Here is a 25,531-nt window from a genome sequence, read left to right as displayed (position 1 = left end):
TCTCAAGTTTACTTCTTTCGTAAAGCTCTCCATGGTTACACCATAGAGAGCGGACTGGATAAAGGCCAGATTGGGTACAAGTGGACCAATTAGAAGGCTGTTGCAATAGCCAAGGTGAGAGATGGTAGTAGATTGAGTAGGATTAAAGTGTTAGAAACAGATTTCTGGTATTTAAAGGTAAATGTGATAGGATTTAGTAAAATTAAACATGAAGTAAATGCTAGATGTCTGACTTACATAAACTAATAGAGAATTGAAGTAGGAACATTGAAATAGGATTGAGTGGCCTGTGTGTTTGATTTTGAACACATTCACTTTAAGGTACCATTCAAATATCTGAGAGAATGTCAGTTTTATACATGAACTTACAGCTTAGATGAGCGTTCTTGAATAGATAAATAAAAGTTTGTATGTGTATATGGTAATTTAAGCCTGAATGTGGACGAATTTGCTGAGGGGTTATAAAGAGGAAAGTGAACCTGGAGACACTGTAAGATGACCTTACAAAGGAGACAGAGAATGAGTGTTTGGGAGAGGTAGAAACAAACCTAGGTAAATACTGGTGCATCTTTTCCAACTTCCAATGAAGTCTCAGTATTTTCCCCTCTATGGAGTTAGGGATTCCTCAACTTAATTCTGTGTTGAGCAGAATTGAGCTAAAATTTATACTAGTGCTGGACCTATTAGAAAAGGGAGGAGTTTAAAAGATGTGTGGAGAGGCTGGGTATGGTGGCTCATGCCTGTAATCCCAGCACTTTAGGAGACTGAGGCGGGCAAATCACTTGAGGTCAGGAGTTTGCCACCAGCCTGGCCAACATGGTGAAACCCCATCTCTACAAAATATACAAAAATAAGCCGGGTGTCGGGGCACATGCCTGTAGTCCCAGCTACTTGGGAGTCATGAGACATGAGAATCGCTTGAACCCGGGAGGCAGAGGGCGCAGTGAGCCGAGATGGCACCATTGAACTCCAGTCTGGGCGACAGAGCAAGACCCTGTCAAAAAAAAAAAAAAAAAAAAAAAAAGGTGTAGAGAGGCATTCTACAAAAATGCGGCTCTTTACATTTTGTAACATCAATGAATCAAAGATTGTATCAGATAATCCTCAGAATTACTTGGGGATGGGGGTGGTCAGAATGTGTGAATTGTTTCACTATGAAAACAGTTTTTTCAAGAACTGTTAAGAGTCAGATTTTGCCCTCCATGCAAACTAACGTCTTTTGTAGATGCTGGTAGAAGACAGAAGACTTCTGGACCAGAGACATAGGACTTTATTACTGATGAGAGTAACGGGAGCCAGAACGTTAGCATTTGTGCCAGTTTCCCAAACCCACTGCTCCATAGAGGAAGGTGAAAGGGGCTGAGTGATGCATGTGGTGATGCCTTTCCTGCAATGCACTGCAGTCTGTTACAGGAGAGGGACTACCAGTTTAGGGAACCCAAACTTTGATAATAGGTAGTAAGTTGTAAGCCTGCCTGACCTTCATTCACCCTGGAGGGAGATGACAATTTTTTTTTTCCAGACAGAGTCTCACTCTGTCCCTCAGGCAGTGGCATGATCTTGGTTCACTGCACTTGGTTCACTGCACTTGGTTCACTTCCTCCACCTCCCAGGTTCAAGCTGTTCTCATGCCTCAGCACCCCCGCAAGTAGTTGAGACTACAGGTGTGCGCCACCGTGCCCGCCTAATTTTTGTATTTCTAGTAGAGACAGAATTTCACCGTGTTGACCAGGCTGGTCTTGAATTCCTGACCTCAGGTGATCTGCCTCACTCACTTCCCAAAGTGCTGGTATTACAGGCGTGAGCCACCATGCCCGCTGGAAATGACATCTTTATTGTACTAGACAGCAAACCTGCCTTTTGCTCCTGAGGGAGACACTGTTTCTTGATCCCTCAAGACCATTCCTTATATAATACAAACATATGTAACAAGTTGGTATGGAACAAAAGGAATCAGTCCCTCTACTCACAACAGGTACAGAAACATGAAAGACTCAAGTATAATTGCCTTCCAACAGTATTCTACCTTCATTTCTATACCTTCTTGGCTTCTGGTAAGATTTCCTTCCCATGATTATACAACTTCACTGGTCACTCTGATTAGTCTCACTGACAGAGCCTGGGACCAGATCCATTCAGTTTTTCTTATAACACATTTCATTAAAGTTACTATCAACAGGATAGCAGGATGAGGCCAGACTGCAATATTGACTTCAATTATGCTCCCCAGGGTCCGAGACCCAGCCAACAGAACAAATGCAGTACACCTTTAGGGTCTATCTAAGAGAGCCAGGTGGTGGCTTTCTCTTTGTTTCTGCTCTGACTTTACTCTTGGCCCAAGGCGTTAATCTAGTTACTGCAGAATATATAGCACAGATTTGGCCTTGGTCTACAAAGAGGTAGTGTAGGGCTATTCTTTTATCTGTAACAATCCTGGTTAGTGATTTGAGACTGTCCTGAATGCCTCTAGGCCCAAGGTGATGTCGTCGATTGCTTTAGCTCAAGTCCGGAACAAATTTCAAACAAACTTTTCTAATTGGATGACTCCCATTATAGCGATTATTCTCTTGGTGTGCAAGTCATCACATTTTCTGAAGGGAGGCAATGCCTGACTTCCAAACAAGAAACACTCCCAAGGACTGTGTGCCTATAAAGAATGTGTTGTTTATATTGTCCTACTTCTGCCCCTCTGACACGCTCCCTCACCCCCACCTCCCAGTTATGTGGGACCTACTTTTAAGTCAGAGGGCACAGGCTGATAGTTTCTCCAATGTGGCCTCCCTGATGGCTGGTAAGCCTTAGGGTTCCGAGTTCAGTATGAATACTTCTCTAGTACTTGTTTGTGGAGAGACTGCCTGAAGGCAGTCAGTCCAATCTGTCCTATTTATTATCTGTGCCACCAACTTGATGGCATTCATCTGTCCCTTGAAATGACTGTGCCTTGAAAAGATGCCTGAAGTTAGGGACAGGTGTTTCGTGTGGGAGATTTGGGAGCTTGGACCATCTTCTGCTGCTTCCGAGAGACTGTGTGGTTAAGGAGAATGATGATTGAGTAGTGATGAAAGCTGTGTGGTGGGGTAGGGGCAGACCCAGTAGTCAGTTAAATTTAAGGTTTTGCGCATTGGCAGAGAAATGTCCTTTGTGAGGGATGATTCTAAAAGACAGATCACTAATGTCCCTCCTTTTCCTTCCCAACATCTAAAGTGTTTCCCCACAGGTGCCAGACAGGGTTGTTGTACCCCTTCGACTGCCACAAAATCAGTGTGTCCCATTCCAGTAGCTAGCTTTACCTTTTTTCCAGTCATCTCTGACTCAAACCCAGACCTTTTGTCTGGAAGGGCCAGGTGCAAGAGCGACAAAGGTCCTTTTTATTAAACTTACAGCAACCCTTTTATGTCTCCTACTTTAGTCCACATGAGCCACCCTAGGGGAAGCAGTATACTTAACTAAGTGGTCATTACTGTTTAAGACCAAGGAAATCCAGCAAGAAAATCCAGATTGTGAATTCCAGGTGGCTGAACCTGAATTAAGTTTATACCAAAGACCTCTTTTTGACTGGATTGCCACCCAGAGAGTAGACCAATCAAGCTAGCCTGGGATTTCCATTAGAGAAAAGAAAGAAGCATCATGCTTAGAAATGGTCAGGGTGGAATCCCAATTGGCCAGGAGCTGTTCTCTTCCTGGAGACAGCCACATTCAGCGACCAAACTGCTATACTCCTGTGTAGACCAGGAGGAGGTGACAGAGGTATACTCAGAAATCTTTTGAGACGGTTAAATTTTTTTTAGAAATTGTGGCAAAATACATATATGATTACCATCTTAACCATTTTAAGTGTACTGTTCAGTAGTGTTAAGTACAGTTACAATGCTGAGCAACTAATAATCTCTAGGACTCTTTATCTTGTAGAAATTAAACCCTATGCCCATTAAACAACAAGTGTCTATTGAGCTTTCCTCCCCCAGGCAACCACTATCTCCACTTTCTGTTTTTATGAATTTGACTACTCTAGTTACCTCATATAAATGGAATCATACAATATATGTCTTTTTGTGACTGGCATATTTCACTCAGCATAATGTCCTCAAGGTTCATCCATATTGTAGCATGTATCAAAAGTACCTTCATTGTTAAGTCTAAATACTATTCTATAGTATGTATATATCACATTTTGTGCATCCATTGATCTGTTGATGGATAGTTGGCTGTTGTGAATAAAGCCGCTAGGTGACCCTGCTTTCAGTTCTTTTGGGAATATACCTATAATTGGAATTGCTGGGTTGTGTGCTAATTCTGTGTTTAATTTTGTGAGGAATCTCACTATACTATGTTTCACAGTGACTGCAAGTGCACAAGGGCTCCCATTTCTCCACATCTTGATTTTTTGATTGTAACCATCATTGTGGTTGTGAGGTTGTGTCACATTGTGGTTTTGATTTGCATTGCCCTCATGATGAGTGATATTGAGTGTTGTTTCATGTGCTTATTGGGCATTTGCCTGTCTTTTTTTTTTTTTTTTTTGAGATGAAGTCTCACTCTGTCGCCAGGCTGGAGTGCAGTGGCATAATCTCGGCTCACTGCAACCTCTGACTCCGTGGTTCAAGCGATTCTCCTGCCTCAGCCTCCTGAGTAGCTGGGACTACAGGTATATTCCACCATGCCCAGCTAATTTTTGTGTTTTTGGTAGAGACAGGGTTTCACCATGTTGGCCAAGATGGTCTCCATCTCCTGACCTTGTGATCCGCCCGCCTAGGCCTCCCAAAGTGTTGAGATTGCAGGCGTGAGCCACCATGCCCAGCTTCTGTTTGCCTGTCTTCTTTGGAGAAATGTCTGTTCAAGTCTTTTGTCTGTTTTTGAGTCGGGTTTATTTTTGTTGTTGAGTTTTTTGAGATGAGTTCTGATAAGGCTGTTGCAGCACTAAGCAATATAAGATGCTTGAGGATGGTAGAGTATCAGATACCTTGACTAACAGCTCATTGTTGAGTGACTTTTGTGATAAAAAGTGTACCTATTGTCAGATTGCAAATGATGTGGAAAGTAAAAATAGGACACAGATTAGTGTCAAGGACTGCAATAGTATGGCTGGAGTCAGCTGATTGAACTGGAATAGCAGTACCAGACCCTGGAAAAGTGTCATCAACAGTGAGACACCACTGATAGCCTGAAAAAGGTTGTCAAAGGTCTGATGCAACCAATCTGCCATTAGCATGTGATATGGTTCCTCTCACCATGAGACAAATGAGTCCTTTTCCAGGACTCACAAGTCTGGAATGAGGTGGCAGCCTCTGCATCAGGAACATAGAGTCTTTTACTTTGTATCCACTCTATGATAATAGATGTGTTGCTGTGTCTTGTATGATGATGGATCCAGCAGCAGTGGTAGCAGCCTTAACAGTGCAGTTTGATCAGTAGCTTGATTATAATTGGTCTGATCAGACAAGGGACTCTTACCGTAAACATCCGTATTAGTGACCCAGATGGTTTGATCAGCAACTACAATTGATCTCCATGGTTTATGGACAGTCTTAAATATGTCATTCTGTAGTTTTCCAAGTGACTGACTAAATAGCTAGGCTGTTGGTAATAGCCTGATAGTAAAAATATAACAAGGTTTTCAAGGGGAATATTGGCCAGATCTGTGAGAATGTCCTTGAGTTTTGCTGGTGGAACAAAGCAACCACACCCATTTTCAGTTCTGTATTATGGGCACTGGAGTTTAAAGCCCACTAGGCACCACAGGGTCTCAGCTTGGTTGAATAATCAGTGAAACAGGCCCAGGCATTTATGGAACCTTTGTGAATCAAGGGCCTCACTGAGCTAGCAGATTTGGTTTAGGTGGCAGAATGCAAGATCAGATGTTCTCAAAGGGAGAAGCTGCTACTTTTTCCAGTAAAGCTGAGGTGCCCTAGGGGCCAGACTGGCTGCATTCTTGAATATTATCAGTTCATGTGATGAGAGAGGCTTGTTGGGCCTTTCCCACTTTGTTAGTCATTGCATTTGAGTTGACTCGTTCTCCTTTCAAAAGAGGCATACCTAGTAGCTATGTCAGGGAGGCATTGAATCCAAACCCACCAATCACCTCCAGAAGAGGTTGTTCCTCTTGCCAGAGGGTCTACTCAGAAAAGTCATGTATGCACAGACTTGTACTCAAACAGGTCATAAGGAATGTGGGGCCCCAGACTTACTAATGCCTTTCTACATGGGCTCTTGACAGTGAGCATGATCTCCCTGGAGCTTATGAGCACTCACAGTTCAGCATGTAAAATATCAATACCACTATACACTCAGCAGTGGAAGCCACAAATAGTACAGTGAATGGTCCAAAGAGCCCCACCCAAAAGGTCACAGTAGCATCCCTTCCCTACTTTGAACCCTACCCAGACCTCAGTATTAGAAGCTTGTAACTTATTCTTCCGCAGGATGGGTATGAAGGTGCCTTGGGCTCCTGTATCCAACAGAGCCGTAAAATGTTGAATCTGTGCTCTCCCCAAAGTTATGTAGCCTACCCAGGTGTGTGTGATCTTCAGTGTCCTTTGGGAACTTGGAGAACTTGGCCCCACTCCTAATCATCTTTCTTTGTAAAGCAGCTGAGGTTGAGGGATGAGGGAGACTGGGAGAGAGTAGCTTTGTACCAGTGAACAAGAGACATTTACTTTCAGTTTTGAGTGGTGCTATAGCTGTGTGCTGATCAGTAAAATAAACCTGAGGTAATTTTGGTCCAACCAAAACCCTGTATTCTGTGCAAGATCATTATTGCTTGAGCCCAGGAGTTCGAGACCAGCCTGGGCAACATTGCAAGACTTCGTCTCTACTAAAAATTATATTAAAGAAATTAGCCTGGCATGGTGGGATGCACCTGTTGTCCCAGCTGCTCAGGAGGCTGAGGTCAGAGGATTGCTTGAGTGAAAGAATTTGAAGATTGCAGTGAGCCGTGATTGTTCCACTGCACTCCAGCCTGGGTGACAGAGCAAGATGTTGTCTTACACACACAAAGAAGGTCATCATTATGGATGGTATCCATTTCTGTTTGGGAACACCTTGATCGAACAGCTACAGTTTTGTCACTTTCTGGTGGGGGAAATGGGTTTTGTACCCTTTGGCTGACGGGCTTGAACTGCACAATGGCATCATTTTTTAGAAGTTCACCTTAATATAGGCTCTTTGCTGCTCCATTGTTAAGATAATGTCAAGATAAGATCTCTTAAATTCTTGCTTGATTTCAATACTAGGGCTACTGGAGTTTTCTAAGGCTGCAGGACTGACAGCAAGAATTATCTAGATTCTTTGAGCTAGTTTCTGATTCTCCAGTGAATCACCTTGATCCTCATTTTAAACCCAATCTAGTACAGTAGGAGTCTGTAGACTGGTTGGTGTCCAAGGGAGTTTGTCTTAGGGAAATTTCCCCAAGAGTGTCAAAGGTTCCTTATAGTGGACAGGTTGTACCACCAGAAAATGCTGAGGCCCTTCGTAGTCATCTTGAAAGGATTGAATGTTGGCAAGGTAGACTGCAGTAGGAGCTGGGCACTAAGATAGCCAGCAAAATGCCATTCTTCTTTAACAAGCATTACATGCCTGAACAATGTAACTACATGCTCCTCCTCTTCCAAGCAAACTAGCCAAAGTTCTAAAGATGTGTTTGGCTCTGCCAACAATGGTTGCAAATTTTCTTACTTTCAAACTCAGTGTAGATGCATGTCTCTGTAACTGTTGTCCAAAGGAAACAGAACCTTATGTGCCCCAGTCTCCCTCTTCCCGACAAATCTTAGTTTGGAGGATTTCACGAGGCACACCTGCTGAGGCTGACTGTCAGCTTGATAAGGAAGTCCTCCCATCTGCAGGAGTGTTGACAGTAACCAGGGCATCATTCAGGCTGTTGTCTTTGAATCTGTCTACTTCCTGGTACTTATCCTGAAACTTCATTTTAGTCTCATTAACAGGCAGTAAAGTGGAGGATCATTCATTGCCTGGTTGACCATACAATATGGACAACATGTTCGTTAATGATTCTCGTGGACTTTTCTCAATTTCTGCTAACTGGTCTTTCCTTCCATTTCTAAAAAGCTTTGTCCCCATCAGCATTCTGTTTTCATTGCCAGAACAATTGAAAATTGTGACGGTCCCGAGATTTATCCTTGTTAACTGATGAGTTAGCCTACCACAGTTTCATGGATTCTGTTGGAAGACATGAGACTCCTGGATCAGAAACAAAGGACATCATTACTCATGGCAATAGTAGTAGCCAGAGTGTCAGCATTTGTGCTAGAAAACAGCCCCAGTTTCCCCAGGATACTGCAAAGAGCCAAGTGATGCCTTTGCATACACAGTTGTGTGCATTAGAGAAAAAGTACTCTCAATTTAGGGGACCACATCTTTTATAATGGGCAAAAAACCTTTCTCCTGGAGGGTTACATTAGCTTTATTATATTGGACAGTAAACAATTCTGCCTTTGCTTTCTAAGGAGATGCGGTATTTTCTAAGGCTGTTTACTCTATAAACATCCAGAACGAAGGGAGTTAGTGCATCTTCTCACAAGATGTACAGAAATGATAGATACTCATGGAGAGGTGTCTCTATCTATCTTGGTTTGGAATTGGGATAGCATTTTTGATTAGTAGTTCTTTCTCAGTTAAAAAGTTCTGATAAAATAAGACAGAATTGTGACAGATTTGGTTCAAGCATAACATTGAACTGTTCTTTTCCCTGGGAATACCTTCCCCCCCGCTTTTTCCTGCTTCATTTCCTATCCTGGCCTCGTCCCACCTAGACTACCATAATTGCCCCTTAGTTGGTTTTACTCTCTGTAGTCTTGTTCTTTCTATCTTCAATACCTCTGCTACTGGGATCTTCTTAAAATGCAGAGGTGATCATGCCACTCAATTTAAATTTGTCATCACTTCCTTATTAAGCCGGATTTTAAGTTGTTGAGCAGTTGTATAATTATTTCTCATGTGCTGGCTACTGTCCAGTTTTAAGTTGGCAGCTAAATTAAAAAAATATTTTTAAAAAACCTTGTAGGCCAGTCCTAGGTAGGCTGTGCCAAACAGGTGTCTAGGCTGCTTGCTGACAGTGTATATCTGCTCTTACCATTTTTCTCTCTTAAACCTTTGTCTGCAGGATGTTATTCTCTCTGCCTTTAATATTTTTCATATCCAATTCTTGACTCCTGTTTATCCTTTGAAACCTACGTACTCTTAAAGCCTTTAAATGAACCTTTTATCCTAGTTAGTTGTCTTGTTCTCAGCACCTTTATAGTAATTTTGAATGAACTGTGCATGTGTCATTATAGCACTTGCCTCATTGTGTTGTAATTACTTTTTTTGGGGTGTGTATGGGGGGGTTCTGCATCACACTGAATAAATAAAGTGTCAGTTACTCATGCCAGGACAACTTTCCCTTTCTACACATACCAAATCTCTCTTTCTTTTTTTGAGACAGGGTCTCCCTCTGTTGCCCAGGCTGGAGTGCAGTGGCACAATCACAGCTCACTGCAGCCTTCACCTCCCAGGTTGAAGCGATCCTCTCACTTCATGTCCCGAGTAGCTGGGACCACAGGTGCATGCCACCATGCCTGGCTGTTTTGTATTTTTTGTAGAGACAGGGTTTTGCCATGTTGCCCAGACTGGTCTTGAACTCCTGAACTCAAGCAATCCCCCTGCTTTCGTCTAAAGTGCTGATATTATAGGCGTGAGCTACCATGCCTGGCCCACATACCAAATTGTTAGGAAAGAAAACTGCTTTCCGGAGAATTGTTTTAAAATCACATCCATTACATTAGTTGGTGCTTTAAACCACCACTAAACATTCTCTGCTTTTAGCCTAGTATAATTTAATAGTATTCACTGGAAAATAGACATGTGGTGTACAGTCCTGTGGTCCATCCTAAATATGGTCCAATGTATATGGATAGCAAATATATTATGCCAAATAATATTTTCTTGTTTTGTTCAAATTTAAAATATAGACTGTGGATATTCATAAAGAGAAAGTGGCTCGAAGAGAGATTGGTATTTTGACAACAAATAAGAATACGTCAAGAACTCACAAAATAATAGCACCTGCGAATATGGAGCGCCCTGTAAGGTATATTCGGAAACCCATCGATTACACAGTTCTGGATGATGTGGGCCATGGTGTCAAGGTAAGCATTTTATATTACATAAACAAACTAATTTGCATATCCAGTAAATATTTTGGATAGGAAATATTGTGATAAAGATAATTGTAATTAATAGATTCTCTTTAGCAACTAGCATTATAATTTTGATATAATTTTTAATATGCATTTTTACTAAGGTTGGCGTGTAATTTTATCAGTGGATAGGCTATACTAAAAATGATATTAAAATTTGAAATGGTTATTAAACCATAAATCCTAGACAAATAAATATTATCCATTTGTGTTGTGAATTCCATGTCTTTCTTTCTCTACTGAATATTTAAAAATAAAAATCTACATGCTTTTCAAAATTACTTTAGAAAATAATTTATAAATACGTCTATCATTTCATTTCTAAATATGTATATGTATTTGTATACCTGTGTGTATATGTAATGCCAGCAACTTATTAAAAAATGAAAATTGTATGTAATTTTGTCTTAACCCCCCACCCACCCCCCCCGCAAAAAAAAACCCACAGATTTTCAGGAGAGAGATGATGTGTTGCCTGTGTTCATTTCTAAGCATGGAAAATTAGCTGATCTTGAAGGATACCTGTAGTGTGTCAGCTTTTTGGTATTTATGGGTCATTTTGCAAGCATTTGGAATGACCTAAATTCTTTCGCTGTCTCTGCTCAGGATGAACTATTCCTTTGAAATTTGGAAGTTCCTTTCTAAGAGGACTGTTTGATTTGGATTCTGGTCTTCAGAATATTTTTTAAGTTGTTAAGGAGTCAGCTAGAATCTTGAAGCTTGTCCTAGCTGATTGATCTGACTGGTGCTGTTGCTAGATCTGTTACATTCTGGATTTTTGGGGGTTTCTGCTTGAGAGAAGAGTATAGCTGAAAGCATTAACCTTTATTCTATTCCTCTCTGAGACTATTGGAATCTCCTCTTCACTTTTTATGTCTGTAAATTGTATATAAAATTGGAACACATTGCAAATGCAGAGGAGATTGCTTGTTTATTTCTTGTATTTTTATTCAGAGATGTGGCTAGGCTTGTATAAGAGCTGAAATTCAGTTTTAATTCAAGGTGCTTTAAACTAGACTGATCTCTGGGGTTGGAGTTTTGAGAATCTGGGAAAAATGTCTTTTGTGTTACTATCCACCTTGAGATTTAAAGAAAAACGATATGTTCATGCATGCATGTATGTATACATATATACCTGTATATGTGCACACACGCACACACGCACACTCACACTTCCCCATTTTGCCTCACCTTGGTTATTCCTACCAAAGCAGTACACATTCATTAACAATTTTTTTCTGTCATTATGTTAGTAGTGAATATCTTCCATTACCTCATCCCTCAACTAGTAGTTGTGTTTAACAGTTCAAGACATAGTACTTACCTGAGTATACGATGAATCCAAATTTTACAAGGAAGTTTTGGATGAGAAAATTTAACTATTTCATCGTATATGTGTAAGCGGGAGATATAAACAGCATAATAAATGCTGAAAGTATAGGACTGTGAATTTTGGAAATCTGCTTTCTAGCCATAATATGGATACATTAGACACAACGGTAGGGGGCTTTGTTTTTGTTTTTAGATTTTTTTATTGTGGTAAGATATACATAACATAAAATGACCATTTAACTCTTTTTAGGTGTATAGTTCTGTGACATTAAGTACATTCACATTGTTATGCAGGCTATTTAAAAATATGTTTTTGGCAAGGGATGAAGGTGCATGGTCTGTGAGAAGAATATATTTTAGAAGCTGATTATTTGGCATATTTGTCTATAGTTTGTTTCTGTGACTGAAAAATACACACATACACACAATTGCTTCTCCCCAGTAGTCTTAATGCTGCTTTGTTTTCTTAGTTTTGTGTTCTCTCTAAAGGATCATTGTTGGCTTAAATATTTCCAGAGTGTTGTAGAGAGGTGTGAAGGTAGAAATTTTGGTAGTAGTTAATGAACATTTGCCAGGCCAAAATTATTAGAAGGAAAAGTTTAAGTTTATTTTAAAATTAGTGTTTTGAGGATAGTGAGACACTGCTTACAGCTTTCAAATTATTTTTGTATCTTTTGCCCACTTTTCTGTTTAGAAGTTTGTTTTCTTACTGACTTGTCAGAGTCCTTTTTTTTCTGTTTGAAGAGTTAGTAGCCACTCATATATTGGCAACTATTTACTCATATTGCTGTTTGGCTTTTGACTTTGATGTTTTTTGGTGTTTAAAAAATATACATACAGAATTTTAAAAATTGTATCTAAATATATTAATATTTTTCTTATAGCTACTAGGCTTTATGCTTACGATTGCCATACTCCAAGATTAATATTCCATTGCATTTTCTTATTTTGTGATATAAATTTTAGTGTTTTGGTATTTGTATTTAAATATACCTGGGTTTTATTTAAATAGTATTTACTGTGTTAATGCATTTTATGCTGTGAAATAAATGGTACTTGTTAGTTTAATAGGAATTTAAAAATATGCAAAATATCCCAAAGTAAATCTGGTTTGATTTTTGGGAATAATAATAAGATATGTATAAGAGAATCCCAGCATAGAGAAACTACCAGAACATATTCATAAAGGAGAATGAAAAGAAGATGATCTTTGTAAGTGAGCACAAGGTTTGAGAGGAAGCTAGAATAGGGAAGTCTTGAATACTTAGCAAAGAAATTTACATTTATTTTGAAGAACACTAATAATAATTAACAGCCTGGATCATAATTTACAAAGGACTTTTCATATGTAGTTGGCCCTTTGTATCTGTAGGTTTCTATCTGTGGATTCAGCCAACCTTGGATAAAAAAAATTCCAGAAAGAAAAAGAGTAAAAAATGCAAGGACAATACAAGAATAAAAAATAATACAAATAAATATAATTACTATTTACATAGCATTTACCTTGTATTAGGTATTGTAAGTAATTTAGAGATGATGTAAAGTATATTGGAGGGTAGTGTTGGTTATATGCAAATACTACGCCAGTTTATATGAGGGATTTGAGCATCCTTGGATTTTGGTATTCATGGGGGTCCTGGAACCAAGCCTTCTTGATACCAGGGGATGACTGGATTAGTGTGTGCTTGTGTGCTTGTTTTTAAGCTTCAAAAGATTATGTGATCTAGGAGTTGTTAGATTTTATTATTGGTCTTCAAAGATAAACTTAGGTACGTTACTTTTTTTGGAGTTTGAGTTTACAGTGATTCATGAATCGGGCATCTTCAGACCACAGAGACATGAAGCAGGGGGAAGTTCAAAGAAGCAAGACCAGCAAAATATTTGATTGGTTAGAAGTTAATTGTGGTTTCTGATTAGTAAAGTTCCTAGTTAGAGGTTAGTTGGAGGTTTCTGATTAAGTTACTCTCAGTTGTGTTTTGGTTTGCCTAAGTAGGAACCCAGAATGCGGGAGCTGTCTCAGCTTAATGGCTTTCTGATTAATTTTTTTTAAACAGTGTAGAAACTAAAGCTTTATAATATTTACATAGGAATGATTTTTTTTTTAAATTTATAAAGCAGAGGAGTGAGTTAAGAATCATTTCAAAGAAAGAATTGGCCTTGGCTGGGCACAGTGGCTCATGCCTGTAATCTTGACACTTTGGGAGGCTCAGGAGGGAGGATCACTTGAGGCCAGGAGTTCCAGACCAGCCTGGCCAATGTGGCAAAACCCTGTGTCCTAAAAATACAAAATTTAGCCAAATGTAGTGGCACACACTTATAATCCCAACTACTTGGGAGCCTGAGGCACGAGAATCGCTTGAACCCAGGAGGCGGAGGTTGCAGTGAGCCAAGATTGCACCACTGAACTCCATCCTGGACAACAGCCAGATTCTGTCTCAAAAAAAAAAAAAAAAAAAAAAAGAATTAACATTAGACATTTAGTGCCTATGACATACAAACTATGATGTACTTAGAAGATAGGGAGGAATTTCAAACAGATTCCAGGCAAATGGTGACATTACTCTTCCATAAAGTTAAATGTTAAGGAAACAAAGTGAGATCTTTTTTAAAAAGAGACAGGGTCTCACTGAAGTGCAATAGCTCAAGCACAGCTCACAACCTTCTGGGCTCAAGTGATCCTCCCTCCTCAGCCATCCAAGTAGCTGGGACTACAGGTGTGTGCCACTATGCCTGGCTAATTTTTTATTTTTATTTTTTCAAGAGAAGGGGTTTCGCCGTGTTGCCCAGGCTGGTCTCAAACTCCTGGGCTCAAGCAGTCCACCTGCTTTGGCCTCCCAAAGTGCCGGGAGTTGTAGGCAAGAGCCACCATGCCTAGCCTGAAATGAGATCTTAAGGAAATAAAAAACGGTTTCATTTTGGATACGTTTTGAGGATATTTAAATGGAAAAATTTTATAGATTTCTGACAAAAATATTAGTATTTTGAGATGTAAGTTACAGAGGTTATTTCCTAGTAGCACTCGCCAACATTGACACATCTGCATATATAATAACACTTAATAGAGGAGGCTGAACTTCATAAGAGGTTAAAGCTTACACCATTGCGTAGTAGCACAGAGTTCAAGTAGAATTTTCATCCCCAATCTAATTCTTTTTTTCTTCCCATTTGTGACCAACTTATACTTGAATGCTTTTTTTTTGTTTGTTTCTTATGCACTTGAAATGACAAATGAAGGGAGATACGTGGACATATTTAGAATATTTTCTTAATTATTTTAGGATAGTATTTAGTGTATTATGTATATACATTATAAGATATACATTGGTATGTAAGTATATTATATATCATAATACAGATACTGAAGTATACATTAGTATATTTTATCTTCAAGGATTCTAATAATGTTACTCAAATTTTATTCTTTAGGTGTGAAATGTCATGGTTGGTAGGGTGCCAGATGTTGTTTCCAGATAGAAGTAAGCAATATCATTTTAAACAAACATTGAAGTATACCATATTTCTGGCACAGTTTCTATAAATGAGAATGTATCCAAGAGATACCAAATCTCTCCTTTGGGTGATTTCCTTTGATATTGCCTTGTGGCCACCTGAAAAATGGTAGTTACTTGTTGAGAATGTCAGATGTTATTAGAAAAAACTTGAAGCCCCCAAATCTATAAAAAATTAGACTCTAAAACCTGAAGATATATATTTTTTAGTGGCATTGTACAAGTAGTGATGCTTTAGGACTCCACACATTGTTTCATGTTCTGTAGGCTAGTCAGCTTTAATAAAGGAGCCTTTAGGATCAAAACAACTTTTCTTCACTTTGAATTTTGACTTAAGTGGCTCAGATGAAAACTTAGAACTAAAGGTACTTAGAATTTCCTATTAGTGTTGACCTGCTCAGGATTGGGGTTCAGAAGCTAGGAATGAGAGAGTTTTCCAGACCCTGTTTGTTTATTTCTTAGTTAGAATCTGGCTAAGTTATCACTGTGCATGATGAGTTTTTTTAAGCTTTGAGATACTAGGTCCTTTTTTCATTTTTGAAAGCAATGTGTGGTTTTGAATTTTAACATTTGCAGTTTATCACTTTTTAAACTATACTACCATTGAAGTAATGAATACTCATACTTGGACATTCATTATCCAGTAAAGTGTTAAGTCTTATGCACCAATATGTTTAAATAGCTTCACATCTAATGTGTTATGGTGTTTGTATTTAAATGAACATATTTTTTAAATCATCTGTGATTCGGTTGGATTAGCTCCATAGGATAAAATACTGACTTAAAAAATCATTGAGCCTGCATGAGATTGGAATAATTAAGTGGTGGTTTCCTTATGAGTATAATTCTTTTGAAAAATATGTGAAACACATGAGTATTTCCCCAGTACTTATGGATCTCTTTTTCTTTACAAAGTATTTGAAACATGGCTGGAAAAAAGCTTGTTAATATGAATTGAATAACTGTAAATGTAAACCTGTCCTATCAGATATAACTTACCTAGCATTAATGTCTACTTTTTCCCCCTCTTTTTTTGCCAACGTAAAGTGGCTAAAAGCCAAGGTAAGAGCCATTACTTATCATTTGATCCACAGTATTTCCTCTGTATTGATAGAGGCTGCAGAGCCACTAAAATTTGAAAACTCTTCTTATGTCTGTCTGCTTTTCCCTCTAGGATTTATGTAGATTAAATATACTCAAATTCAGTTCAAATAAGCAACATTTAGCTTGGCTGTGTTAATATATCAAAGATATATTGACATCTACGTTTATATAGGAACATTAATTTTGCTAACATTTATTGCTTTGCTCATTTTTCGGTAGTTGCCTTGCTTTCATTGACTTACAATTAGGAGGTTTCCCAGACATCATATGTGACTTTGTTACTGAATTGTTAGGATGAAGATGATTTTTCAGATGGGTATTTGAGCAAATTGACAAGTAAGATCTATAGTTTATGTTCATGCACACATTTCAAAAATTTGTAGGAAACCCAGTGTTTGAATGCAGATAAGTCTGATCTCAGTGAACATGTTTAACAATAAAATAAGATAAACAATCCAGTCATCTCACATGTATTTTGCTACAATGTGATATGAATGGCATAAAATAATAGGAAAACCAAGCACAAGTGGTTCCTTGACTTTTTAAACTGTAGTACCAAAGTCTTTATTCAAACTGTCTGGGAATCCTTAATTCACATTCTGATATTAAAAAAAAATAATACATGGTGTTAAAACACAAAGAGAACAATTTGATATAAAAGCATTTATTTCTACATTTTAGCACGGAAATAACCAGCCTGCAAGAACTGGCACACTGTCGAGAACAAATCCTCCTACTCAGAAACCGCCAAGTCCTCCCATGTCAGGCCGGGGAACACTGGGGTAAGAATTCAACTACATTTTACAGAAGAATTCATATGCTAAAGGAAAAGATGTTTCTGTGACTTAAGTAAGTGTATGGGATCCATGCCACACTACCTTCTCTATGTGACACTACCTTTTACAAATTCATTTTAATTCCTGTTTTCCTGAACAGAATCCCAAATGAATCTGCTGGCTTTGTAATACTCTCTAAAATCTGTACCAGGAAAGTTTTTATATATGTATAAATGACATTGTTTATTTTTTTGTCATCTAATTTTTAAAAAATATAAATCTGACTTGTTTTAAATGGAATGATTAGAGTATTCCAAATGGTGCCTTTGCATGTGTTTACAGTGTCTATATTATAGAACTTTGACCAGTGGTCTACTTTTGTGTAGTGTGGCTTAGTCCACAGCTCTTCTGTTTCCCCTATTGGTGTCTGAGACTTAGGGACTCTTTACTTTAGGAAACTATGCACTTTATTTGTAACTATGCTTCTGCTGGTGTTCTTAGGCCTCTTTATACTAGAGTAGCTCCATGGGAAGGCCAGTTGGACAAGTAGAAAAGATAACAGTAGCTTCTTCCTTCTTAATTCTTAGTGTACTAAATATAGCGAATACTTGCCAGGGCATTAAATTTCTTTAAGGTTGCTTTTCTTAACACTGGGAATATTATATTGGATTTCTTATTTTTTGTGGAGGGGTTGTTCAATCAGTCTTCTTTTAAGAAGGTCTTAGTTTTCATTTTTATTAATTAAACCCTCTGCCCCTGAAAAAAAAAAATGAAGTTATTAAACAGAAAAGTCAAAATCATTTATTGAGAAATTAATGATTAGAATGTATGTCTCCATTTATTGCCATATTGAGGTAGGAATAAGTTGCAGCTTCCTATGTAAAGAAATTTAGCTTCCTGTTTAAAGAACAGTGGCTTATGAGTGACTGGACTGAGAATGATGTACGTTTTAAAGTTTGATATTAGTGAGCATTTAAAAAATTATAACCATAATTTTTAGAAATAAGGTTAGGACTTTAAATTACCCTTTCCTATGTTTTTCTTAGGAAAAGGAAACAAATTTTAGTTTTCATGTTAAAATAACAAAATTCATATATCCCAGTAAAGAATATTTTTTAAAATTACAAACTTTGTTATATATATTTTTAAATCCTGGCATACATGGTCACAAAGGGAGACTCACATATTTTTGGGAAAAATACAATTTTATCTTTTTTATTCATTATTCCTTTTTCCACTATGCTTCTTTAGACGGAATACTCCTTATAAAACCCTGGAACCTGTTAAACCCCCAACAGTTCCTAATGACTATATGACGAGTCCTGCTAGGCTTGGAAGTCAGCATAGTCCAGGCAGGACAGCATCTTTAAATCAGAGACCAAGGACACACAGGTAAGCCTTTAGGTTGAGTATTTGAACATCTCTAAAGTGGGTGTAACTGACTGGTGACAAACTCCTCTGGAGGTGCTGAGTAAAGGTGAAGTGCCACTCTAATGCAAATATCAAATGTGAAAGTTGGGGGAATAATATTATATATGTTCCTGTAAATTTGTGTTATAACTTCTGTTTTTTTTTTTTTTTTAAAGATTTTAAAACACCTGTTTGTACTATTAATGGATTGTTTGTGTTTCCTCCTTTTGATAGAGGTACAGACTCTATCAGACTCTTTGAGTTAAGACTAAAGAATTTTTTGTGTGTGTGTGATGGAGTTTTGCTCTTGTTGCCCAGGCTGGAGTGCAGTGGTGCAATCTCGGCCCACTGCAACCTCTGCCTCCTAGGTTCAAGCGATTCTCCTGTCTCAGCCTCCCAGGTAGCTAGGACTACAGGCCTGTGCCACCACACCTGGCTAATTTTGAGTTGAGTCAGGGTTTCTGCATGTTGGTCAGGCTGGTTTTGAACTCCTGACCTCAGGTGATCCACCCGCTTTGGCCTTTCAGAGTGCTGGGATTACAGGTGTGAGCCACCGTGCCTGGCCCTAAGAATGTTTTAAAATGCTCTTTTAAAAAAATTTAAGGCAAACCACTCAAATACTTTTGGAGAAAAGATTAACTATCATAGGAATTATACAACGTGATTTAAACTTTCAGAGATTGAAGGAAAGAAGATTGAAGTTAAATCTGAGGGAGACTTTCAAGAGAATCAGTATACTAGAATATGTTATATTATTATTATTATTATCTTTTTGGAGATGGAGTCTAGCTCTGTCACCCAGGCTGGAGTGCAGTGACGCGATCTCGGCTCACTGCAACTTCTGCCATCCAGGCTCAAGCAATGCTCCTGCCTCAGCCTCCAGAGAAGCTGGGATTACAGGGGCACGCTACCATGCCTGGCTAATTTTTGTATTTTAGTAGAGATGAGGTTTCACCAGGTTGCCCAGGCTGGTCTCTAACTCCTGACCTCAGGTGATCTGCCCACCTCGGCCTCCCAAAGTGTTGGGATTACAGGCGTGAGCCACCGCTCCCGGCCTTGTATTTATTATTTTTGAATGTCCTAAAAATCAATTACCCGGTGGATTTTTTAGAATTTAGTTACAGAGTATAACATTCAGAAAAGTATCCCCTTTATTAAGTATACAGCTTGATGGATGGACACACACTCATATAACCGTCACCCAGATCAGAAAATGGAACATTATCAGCAACCCAGAAGCCTCTCAAGCTCCTTCCCAGTTATTGCCTCGACCTTCTTCCCCCAAAATGTAGCCACTTCAATTTTTGAGTGCTTTATAAAACCAGATAAATTTATTTTATAACCAAGTTTGTTTTATTCTTTAGTTTTCTCTCTCACTTAATAACGTGGGCAGGGAACCTCTCTTTTGCCTTCACTCTTACGTTGGTAAATGAGAGATAACTTATCAAAATGATTTATGGGAATTCCACTAAATAGGGTATATCGAGATGCGAGATGCTAGGTAAGTGGTATTTATTACTGTTGCCACTGTTAGTAAACAAATTGTTAAGTTGGTGTCTGCAGATACTGTATCAAGTCAAGTTCTTTGAGGAACAAAATTGTTCTCTTTGTTGTTATTTGAACTATCGGATCAAAGTATAGGTTTTCTCTATAGTGGAAGCATAGTTTAATCATATTCAGCAAACAGTTATTAAATGTTGTTTCATTAGATATTAGGCATTTGCCAATAAGGCATAGTTCTTTTTCCAAGAGCTCATTCTGTTAGAACAGGGATCAGCACACTTTCTCTATAAAGGGCCAGATTGTCAATATTTTAGGATTTGTGGGCCATATGGTTTCTGTTGCAATTACTCAGATCTGTCATTATAGCACAAAAGCAGCCATTGACAATACGTAAATGAATGTGGCTGTGTTCCAGTAAAACTTTATTTATAGCACTGACATTCTAATTTCATATAATTTTAATGTGTTACAAAATATTATTCCTCTTTTGATTTTTTTAACTATTAAAAAATGTAAAATACATTCTTAACTCACAGGTAGTAAAAATAGGGCAATGGACCAGTTTTAGCCCACAGGCTGTAATTTGCCAGCCCCTTGTTGGAAAAAAGACAGTAATTGAAGAGGAGCATAATAAGAGGATAAATACTCATATGTCTATGATGCAGTGATAGCACAAAGCTAAGTATTGATCACCTGGCTTGAGGGAGTTAGGGAGGTCTTCACATCTAAGCTGTGCCTGTTATATAAATGGCTTTTTTCTTTTTCTTCCATTAGCATATGATAATCTAATTATAGAATGATCATATTGCAGAAGAAAATAAAAATCTTATCCAGGCATTGCAAATCTTTGCCCTTTAAATTTCTGGGCTCATTGAGCAAATCATATAGATTTTAAGACATAATAGGGAGTGTAAGGATACATGTGCACAAATATATGTTTTTACACATGTACACACATTACTATAAACAACTAGATGGCACAAGATCTAGTTGTTTGTGCCATACCTTACAAGAAGTAAGGCTTGTGCCATACCTTACTAGAAACAATTAGAGAGAGCCACGTCCTAGAGCTAACAGGACAGTACATCCACAGGAAGTAGAATAGTAGTAAGGAGTTGGTTAGAGTTTATCAGTAGCAACTATTCTAGAATGACCACACTGAAACTTCACTATTGTCTTTCTTTGTCATTATGCTTATTTTCCAGAAAATGTCTGTGTTATCACCTTTCTTTGAGATGAGAGGAAGTTTTCATATTAATTTTAGACTAGAATGGATTACCCTTTTAATTTACTTCCACATTATTTGTACTTTCTCTTTTGTTGTATCTGTTACATTACCTTTTCATGTCAGTTTTCCCATTATGAGCTTCAGACGGTGTGGTTCATGACTGCATTGCTCACTGCTCTTCATAGCAGGTTTTGAATAAACACTTGTTGATTCATTGTACTGTAAGATTTTGTTGGTGGTAAATACTTCAGCAGAGATGGTTTTAAGTACTGAGTTATCATTATATTGGTTCCAGATAGGTTGAGAAGTAGAGGAAACCATTTCAAATATTAGGATTAAGGTTTGTGATGAATAGTTAAAAAAATTTTTGTTACACACACACACACACACACACACACACACACACACCCTCCCATTCCCTTCCTTCCTCCCTCTCCCCTCCCTCCCTCCATCTCTCCTTCCCTTCCTACCTCCCTCCTTCCCTTCCCCGCTTCCTCTCTCCCTCCCTCCCTTCCTTCCTCAGGTTCTGCGTTCCCAGAGTCAGCCCGTCTCAGGTTGAAAATACAGTATTCATGGGATGCAGAACCTGTGGATACGGAAGACCGACTTTTCATATCCGCTGGTTCTGTAGGGCCAACTGCAGGACTTGAACATCTGTGGGTTTTGGTATCCAAGGGGGTTCTTGAAACCAACCCTCCAAGGATACTGAGGGATGACTATATGACATAAAAGGAGTATTCAGTGACCTTGGGTGATTACAGTTTTTTTTAAAATATGTCTCTAGAATTGGTTTTTCACAATTTTTTTTTTCTTTTCAGTGGAAGTAGCGGAGGAAGTGGAAGTCGAGAAAACAGTGGTAGCAGTAGTATTGGCATTCCCATTGCTGTGCCTACACCTTCGCCACCCACTATTGGACCAGGTGTGTTATTTATTAATCTGTGTTTAATACATGATAATATTTATGAGCTTTATTGCGGAAGGCTGAAATAAATTAGTCACATTGAGTAAAATTATTAATTAAATTTGTGATTGTTGCTAGAATAAAGGCTGATAACAAATTTAACAATGTTTTTAGATTGTTTTTCACAAAGTCTGTAGGATTTTGCCAGCTGTTTCTCCATATATACTGTATATTAAGTAGTTTTGTTAAATAACTTTTTGTTAGCCATTTTGCTTTAGAAATGTATTCATTCCTCAGTGTCCGTAGGGGATTGGTTCCAAGGTCCCCTGCAGATACCAAAATGCATGGATGCTCAAGTCCTTTCTATAAACTGGTGTAGTACTTGCATATAACCTACACACATCCTCTCATATTGTTTGAATCATCCCTAGATTACTTATAATACCTAATACAATATAAGTGTTACTTAAATAGTTATACTGTATTGTTTAGGGAATAGTGACAAGAAAAATAAGTCTGTACATGTTCAGTACAGATGTAGCCATCCCCTTTTTTCCCTGAAATATTTTTGACCTATTATTGATTGAATTCGGGAACGACGAACCCATGGGTATGGAGGGCTGACTGTATTTGCCTAGCATACTAGTCAAGAATGACATTTATTATTTCAAGAGCAAACCAGTATTTTGTGATACTCCAGCTGGAGAATCAGTGTCTATAAAGGTGAATTATGTTTCTAGGAGTTTTAATGTTGCCTTGCAGTCCAGTATCTGCTTTGGTGTTTGCTTATTTTGTGACTTTACTACATTTATCTGTGATATTCAATATATATTTCAATAAAATGCAATACATGTAAAATAAGATTAAGATAGGAAAGTTATTTTACTTTCAGAAAGTATGAAAATTTCAAAAATCCTTGGAGGGCATTAAATTAGCCTCTTGATTTTTAGTAAATGAAATGGAGATTTTTTATATTGTTAAAAATGTATATTTTTAAAATATAATGAAAAATGTTAGAAAAAAATTCTTAGCTTTTCAAGCATATTTTTGAAAAAGGAGAAAAAGCCACTTATAAACATAGGCATATTTGATAGTTAAGGCAGGTATAAATTTGGTAGCCTCTTTACCTACAAAATTCATACTCATTTGAGCATGCTTTACATGTGGGTATCTTTTTTCTTTTTATTTCCGATATATTGTACTTTCTTGCTGTTTCAAAATGTTGAGTTTTCTTTTCTTGTACTCTGACCTGAATTATAAACTATTTTATTAGAAAACATTTCTGTCCCTCCTCCTTCTGGAGCTCCACCAGCACCACCTCTGGCACCACTTCTCCCAGTGAGCACTGTGATAGGTGAGATTGCATAGCCATTGCAGCCATTGAACTCACTTTACATAATTCATAATGAACTCCTCTGTGCTAGTAGAGTGCTAGCATTTATAGTTATTAGGTTGCAGGTGATAATACAAAGATTAAAGTATTAAATCTAATATCACTAACTTCTGGTGAAAGGCTTCTGCACTTACACAGTAAACAAATATAAAACAACTTTTTCTATACTATAAAGTGCTTGGTTTATAACCAACTTAATATGTTTTTTATTTGTTGTTTGTTTAGATTTTTCTAGTCTAATCCCCCCGCCCAGCATAAGTGAAACTTAATTTGGAACTCTCTGTTATATACAACAGTCAAAGGATCAGGGTGAAGGTGGGGACAGGAGGAGAAAAATTGAAAGGCAAATGATACATGTGGGACGGGGTACTCTGAGGCTTTCCTGTGGATCATAGTTTGAAAAACTCTGATATGGCCCAGTTTTTATGACATCTCAGGATGCCATGAAATAGTTTTCTCGATAAAATGCATTTAAATTGTTCACAAGTTGGGGATGACTGAACTGAGCATATAAGGAATTTTAAATGTATTTTAAATGTCAATGTAAAAACCATTGAGTCTAGAAATACACAATCACAGTAATCTGAGTAGAAATGGATAATGAGGTGTTCAAATAATGAGAGCTGAGTTTCAGGTTAGGTGAAATAAAGCTGTCTAATAGCATATCTTTTCAAAACATCTGCACATACCAAGGAAAAGAGAAAGGAGGTAATAAAATGAAGACCCTTGGCTCAAGCCTGTAATCCCAGCACTTTGGGAGGCCGAGACGGGCGGATCACGAGGTCAGGAGATCGAGACCATCCTGGCTAACACAGTGAAACCCCGTCTCTACTAAAAAATACAAAAAACTAGCCCGGCGTGGTGGCGGGCGCCTGTAGTCCCAGCTGCTCGGGAGGCTGAGGCAGGAGAATGGCGTGAACCCGGGAGGCGGAGCTTGCAGTGAGCTGAGATCTGGCCACTGCACTCCAGCCTGGGCGACAGAGCGAGACTCCGTCTCAAAAAAAAAAAAAAAAAAAAAAAAAAACAACAACAACAAAAAAAACCCTAAGAATAGAAATTGTTAGTAGAAAATCTGTGAGAAAAAAATGGCCTCAACTCAATTAATATTCAGGAGAATTAAAATTAAAACCACAGTGAAATACTATTTTATATCCAGCAGACAGGTTAAAAGGTAGAAGTTTGCTAGTATCAGTGTTGGTGAGGAAAGCAAATTGCTGGTGGGAGTTTATTAATGTGTACACTCACTTCAGAAAGTAATTTGTTGTTACCTAGTCAAGTTGAACATGTACCTACCCTAGATTTATCAATTTCATTTCTACGTATTTACCCTAGAATACTAGTTCTCAAAATATGGTTAGAGGATTACCAAGATTCTTTCATGGAGTTTTTGAGGTCAGAGATCTATTCATTATTTGTCCTTTTCATTCTCATTTTGTTATAACTATATGGTGGGATTTTCTAGAAGCTGCATGAAGTATGATAAAGTCATTGCTTTGACTTCTAATGAAATGTGTACTTGTGTATTCATATGTTTTAAAGATATATCAGTTTTAGTATCTAATGTAATTATCTACAGCTATAACCCATGTCAACAAAAGGCTTTTGGGGTTGTCTAAGAGTGGACCCTAAGACCAAAAAGTGTGAAAACTGCTGTCCTAGAGCAGTGGTTTTCAGAGTGTCATCCCCAGACAATCAGTATCTGAGAACTAGTTAGAAATACAAATTCACAGGTCCCTTCTAGACCTACTTCAGTCTGGAAACTGAGGATGGGGCCAGCAGTCTGTATTATAACAAGCTGTCAGGCCGGGCACAGTGGCTCACGCCTGTAATCCTAGCACCTTGGGAGGCTGAGGCAGGCAGATTGCTTGATCCAGGAGATCGAGACCAGCCTGGGCAACATAGCAAGACCTCATCTCTGCAAAAAATACAAAAAATGTAGCCGGGCATGGTGGTGCATGCCTGTAGCCCCAGCTACTCGATAGGCTGAGGTGGGAGGATGGCTTGAGCCTGAAAGGTGGAGGTTGCAGACAGCTGAGATTGTGCCACTGCGCTGTAGCCTGGGTGACAGAATGAGACCCCATCTTAAACAAAACACAAGGCCTTAAGAAATACTGATCAATGATGAAGTTTGAGAACCACTGTCCTAGAGATTCAGGAATTATATTTAGGAATGTTCATAGTGGTA

The 25,531-nt window shown here is 38.3% G+C and overlaps 1 protein-coding gene across 13 annotated transcripts in view; it reads left to right on the top strand.

Annotated features, from left to right (window-relative positions):
• The window catches only part of ABI1 (abl interactor 1), a 119,499-nt gene that overhangs the window by 78,696 nt on the left and 15,272 nt on the right, over positions 1 to 25,531 (top strand). For 6 of the 13 annotated variants that reach the window (XM_008002592.3, XM_008002591.3, XM_008002588.3 and 3 more), the window contains exons 3-7: positions 9,963 to 10,139; positions 16,079 to 16,093; positions 16,817 to 16,917; positions 18,163 to 18,303; positions 21,871 to 21,971. In XM_008002592.3, coding sequence (XP_008000783.1) covers positions 9,963 to 10,139; positions 16,079 to 16,093; positions 16,817 to 16,917; positions 18,163 to 18,303; positions 21,871 to 21,971 — 535 coding nt within the window. Of the gene's footprint in view, positions 1 to 9,962; positions 10,140 to 16,078; positions 16,094 to 16,816; positions 16,918 to 18,162; positions 18,304 to 21,870; positions 21,972 to 23,226; positions 23,308 to 25,531 lie in introns of all 13 variants that reach the window. The other 7 variants (XM_008002586.3, XM_008002593.3, XM_008002590.3 and 4 more) reach the window with 2 other exon arrangements.

The sequence above is a fragment of the Chlorocebus sabaeus genome, chromosome 9 (assembly GCF_047675955.1).
Source record: "Chlorocebus sabaeus isolate Y175 chromosome 9, mChlSab1.0.hap1, whole genome shotgun sequence".
NCBI classification, from domain to species: domain Eukaryota; kingdom Metazoa; phylum Chordata; class Mammalia; order Primates; family Cercopithecidae; genus Chlorocebus; species Chlorocebus sabaeus.
The sequence above is the reverse complement of the archived record's forward strand: the minus strand, read 5'-3'. Positions and strand labels throughout refer to the sequence as shown.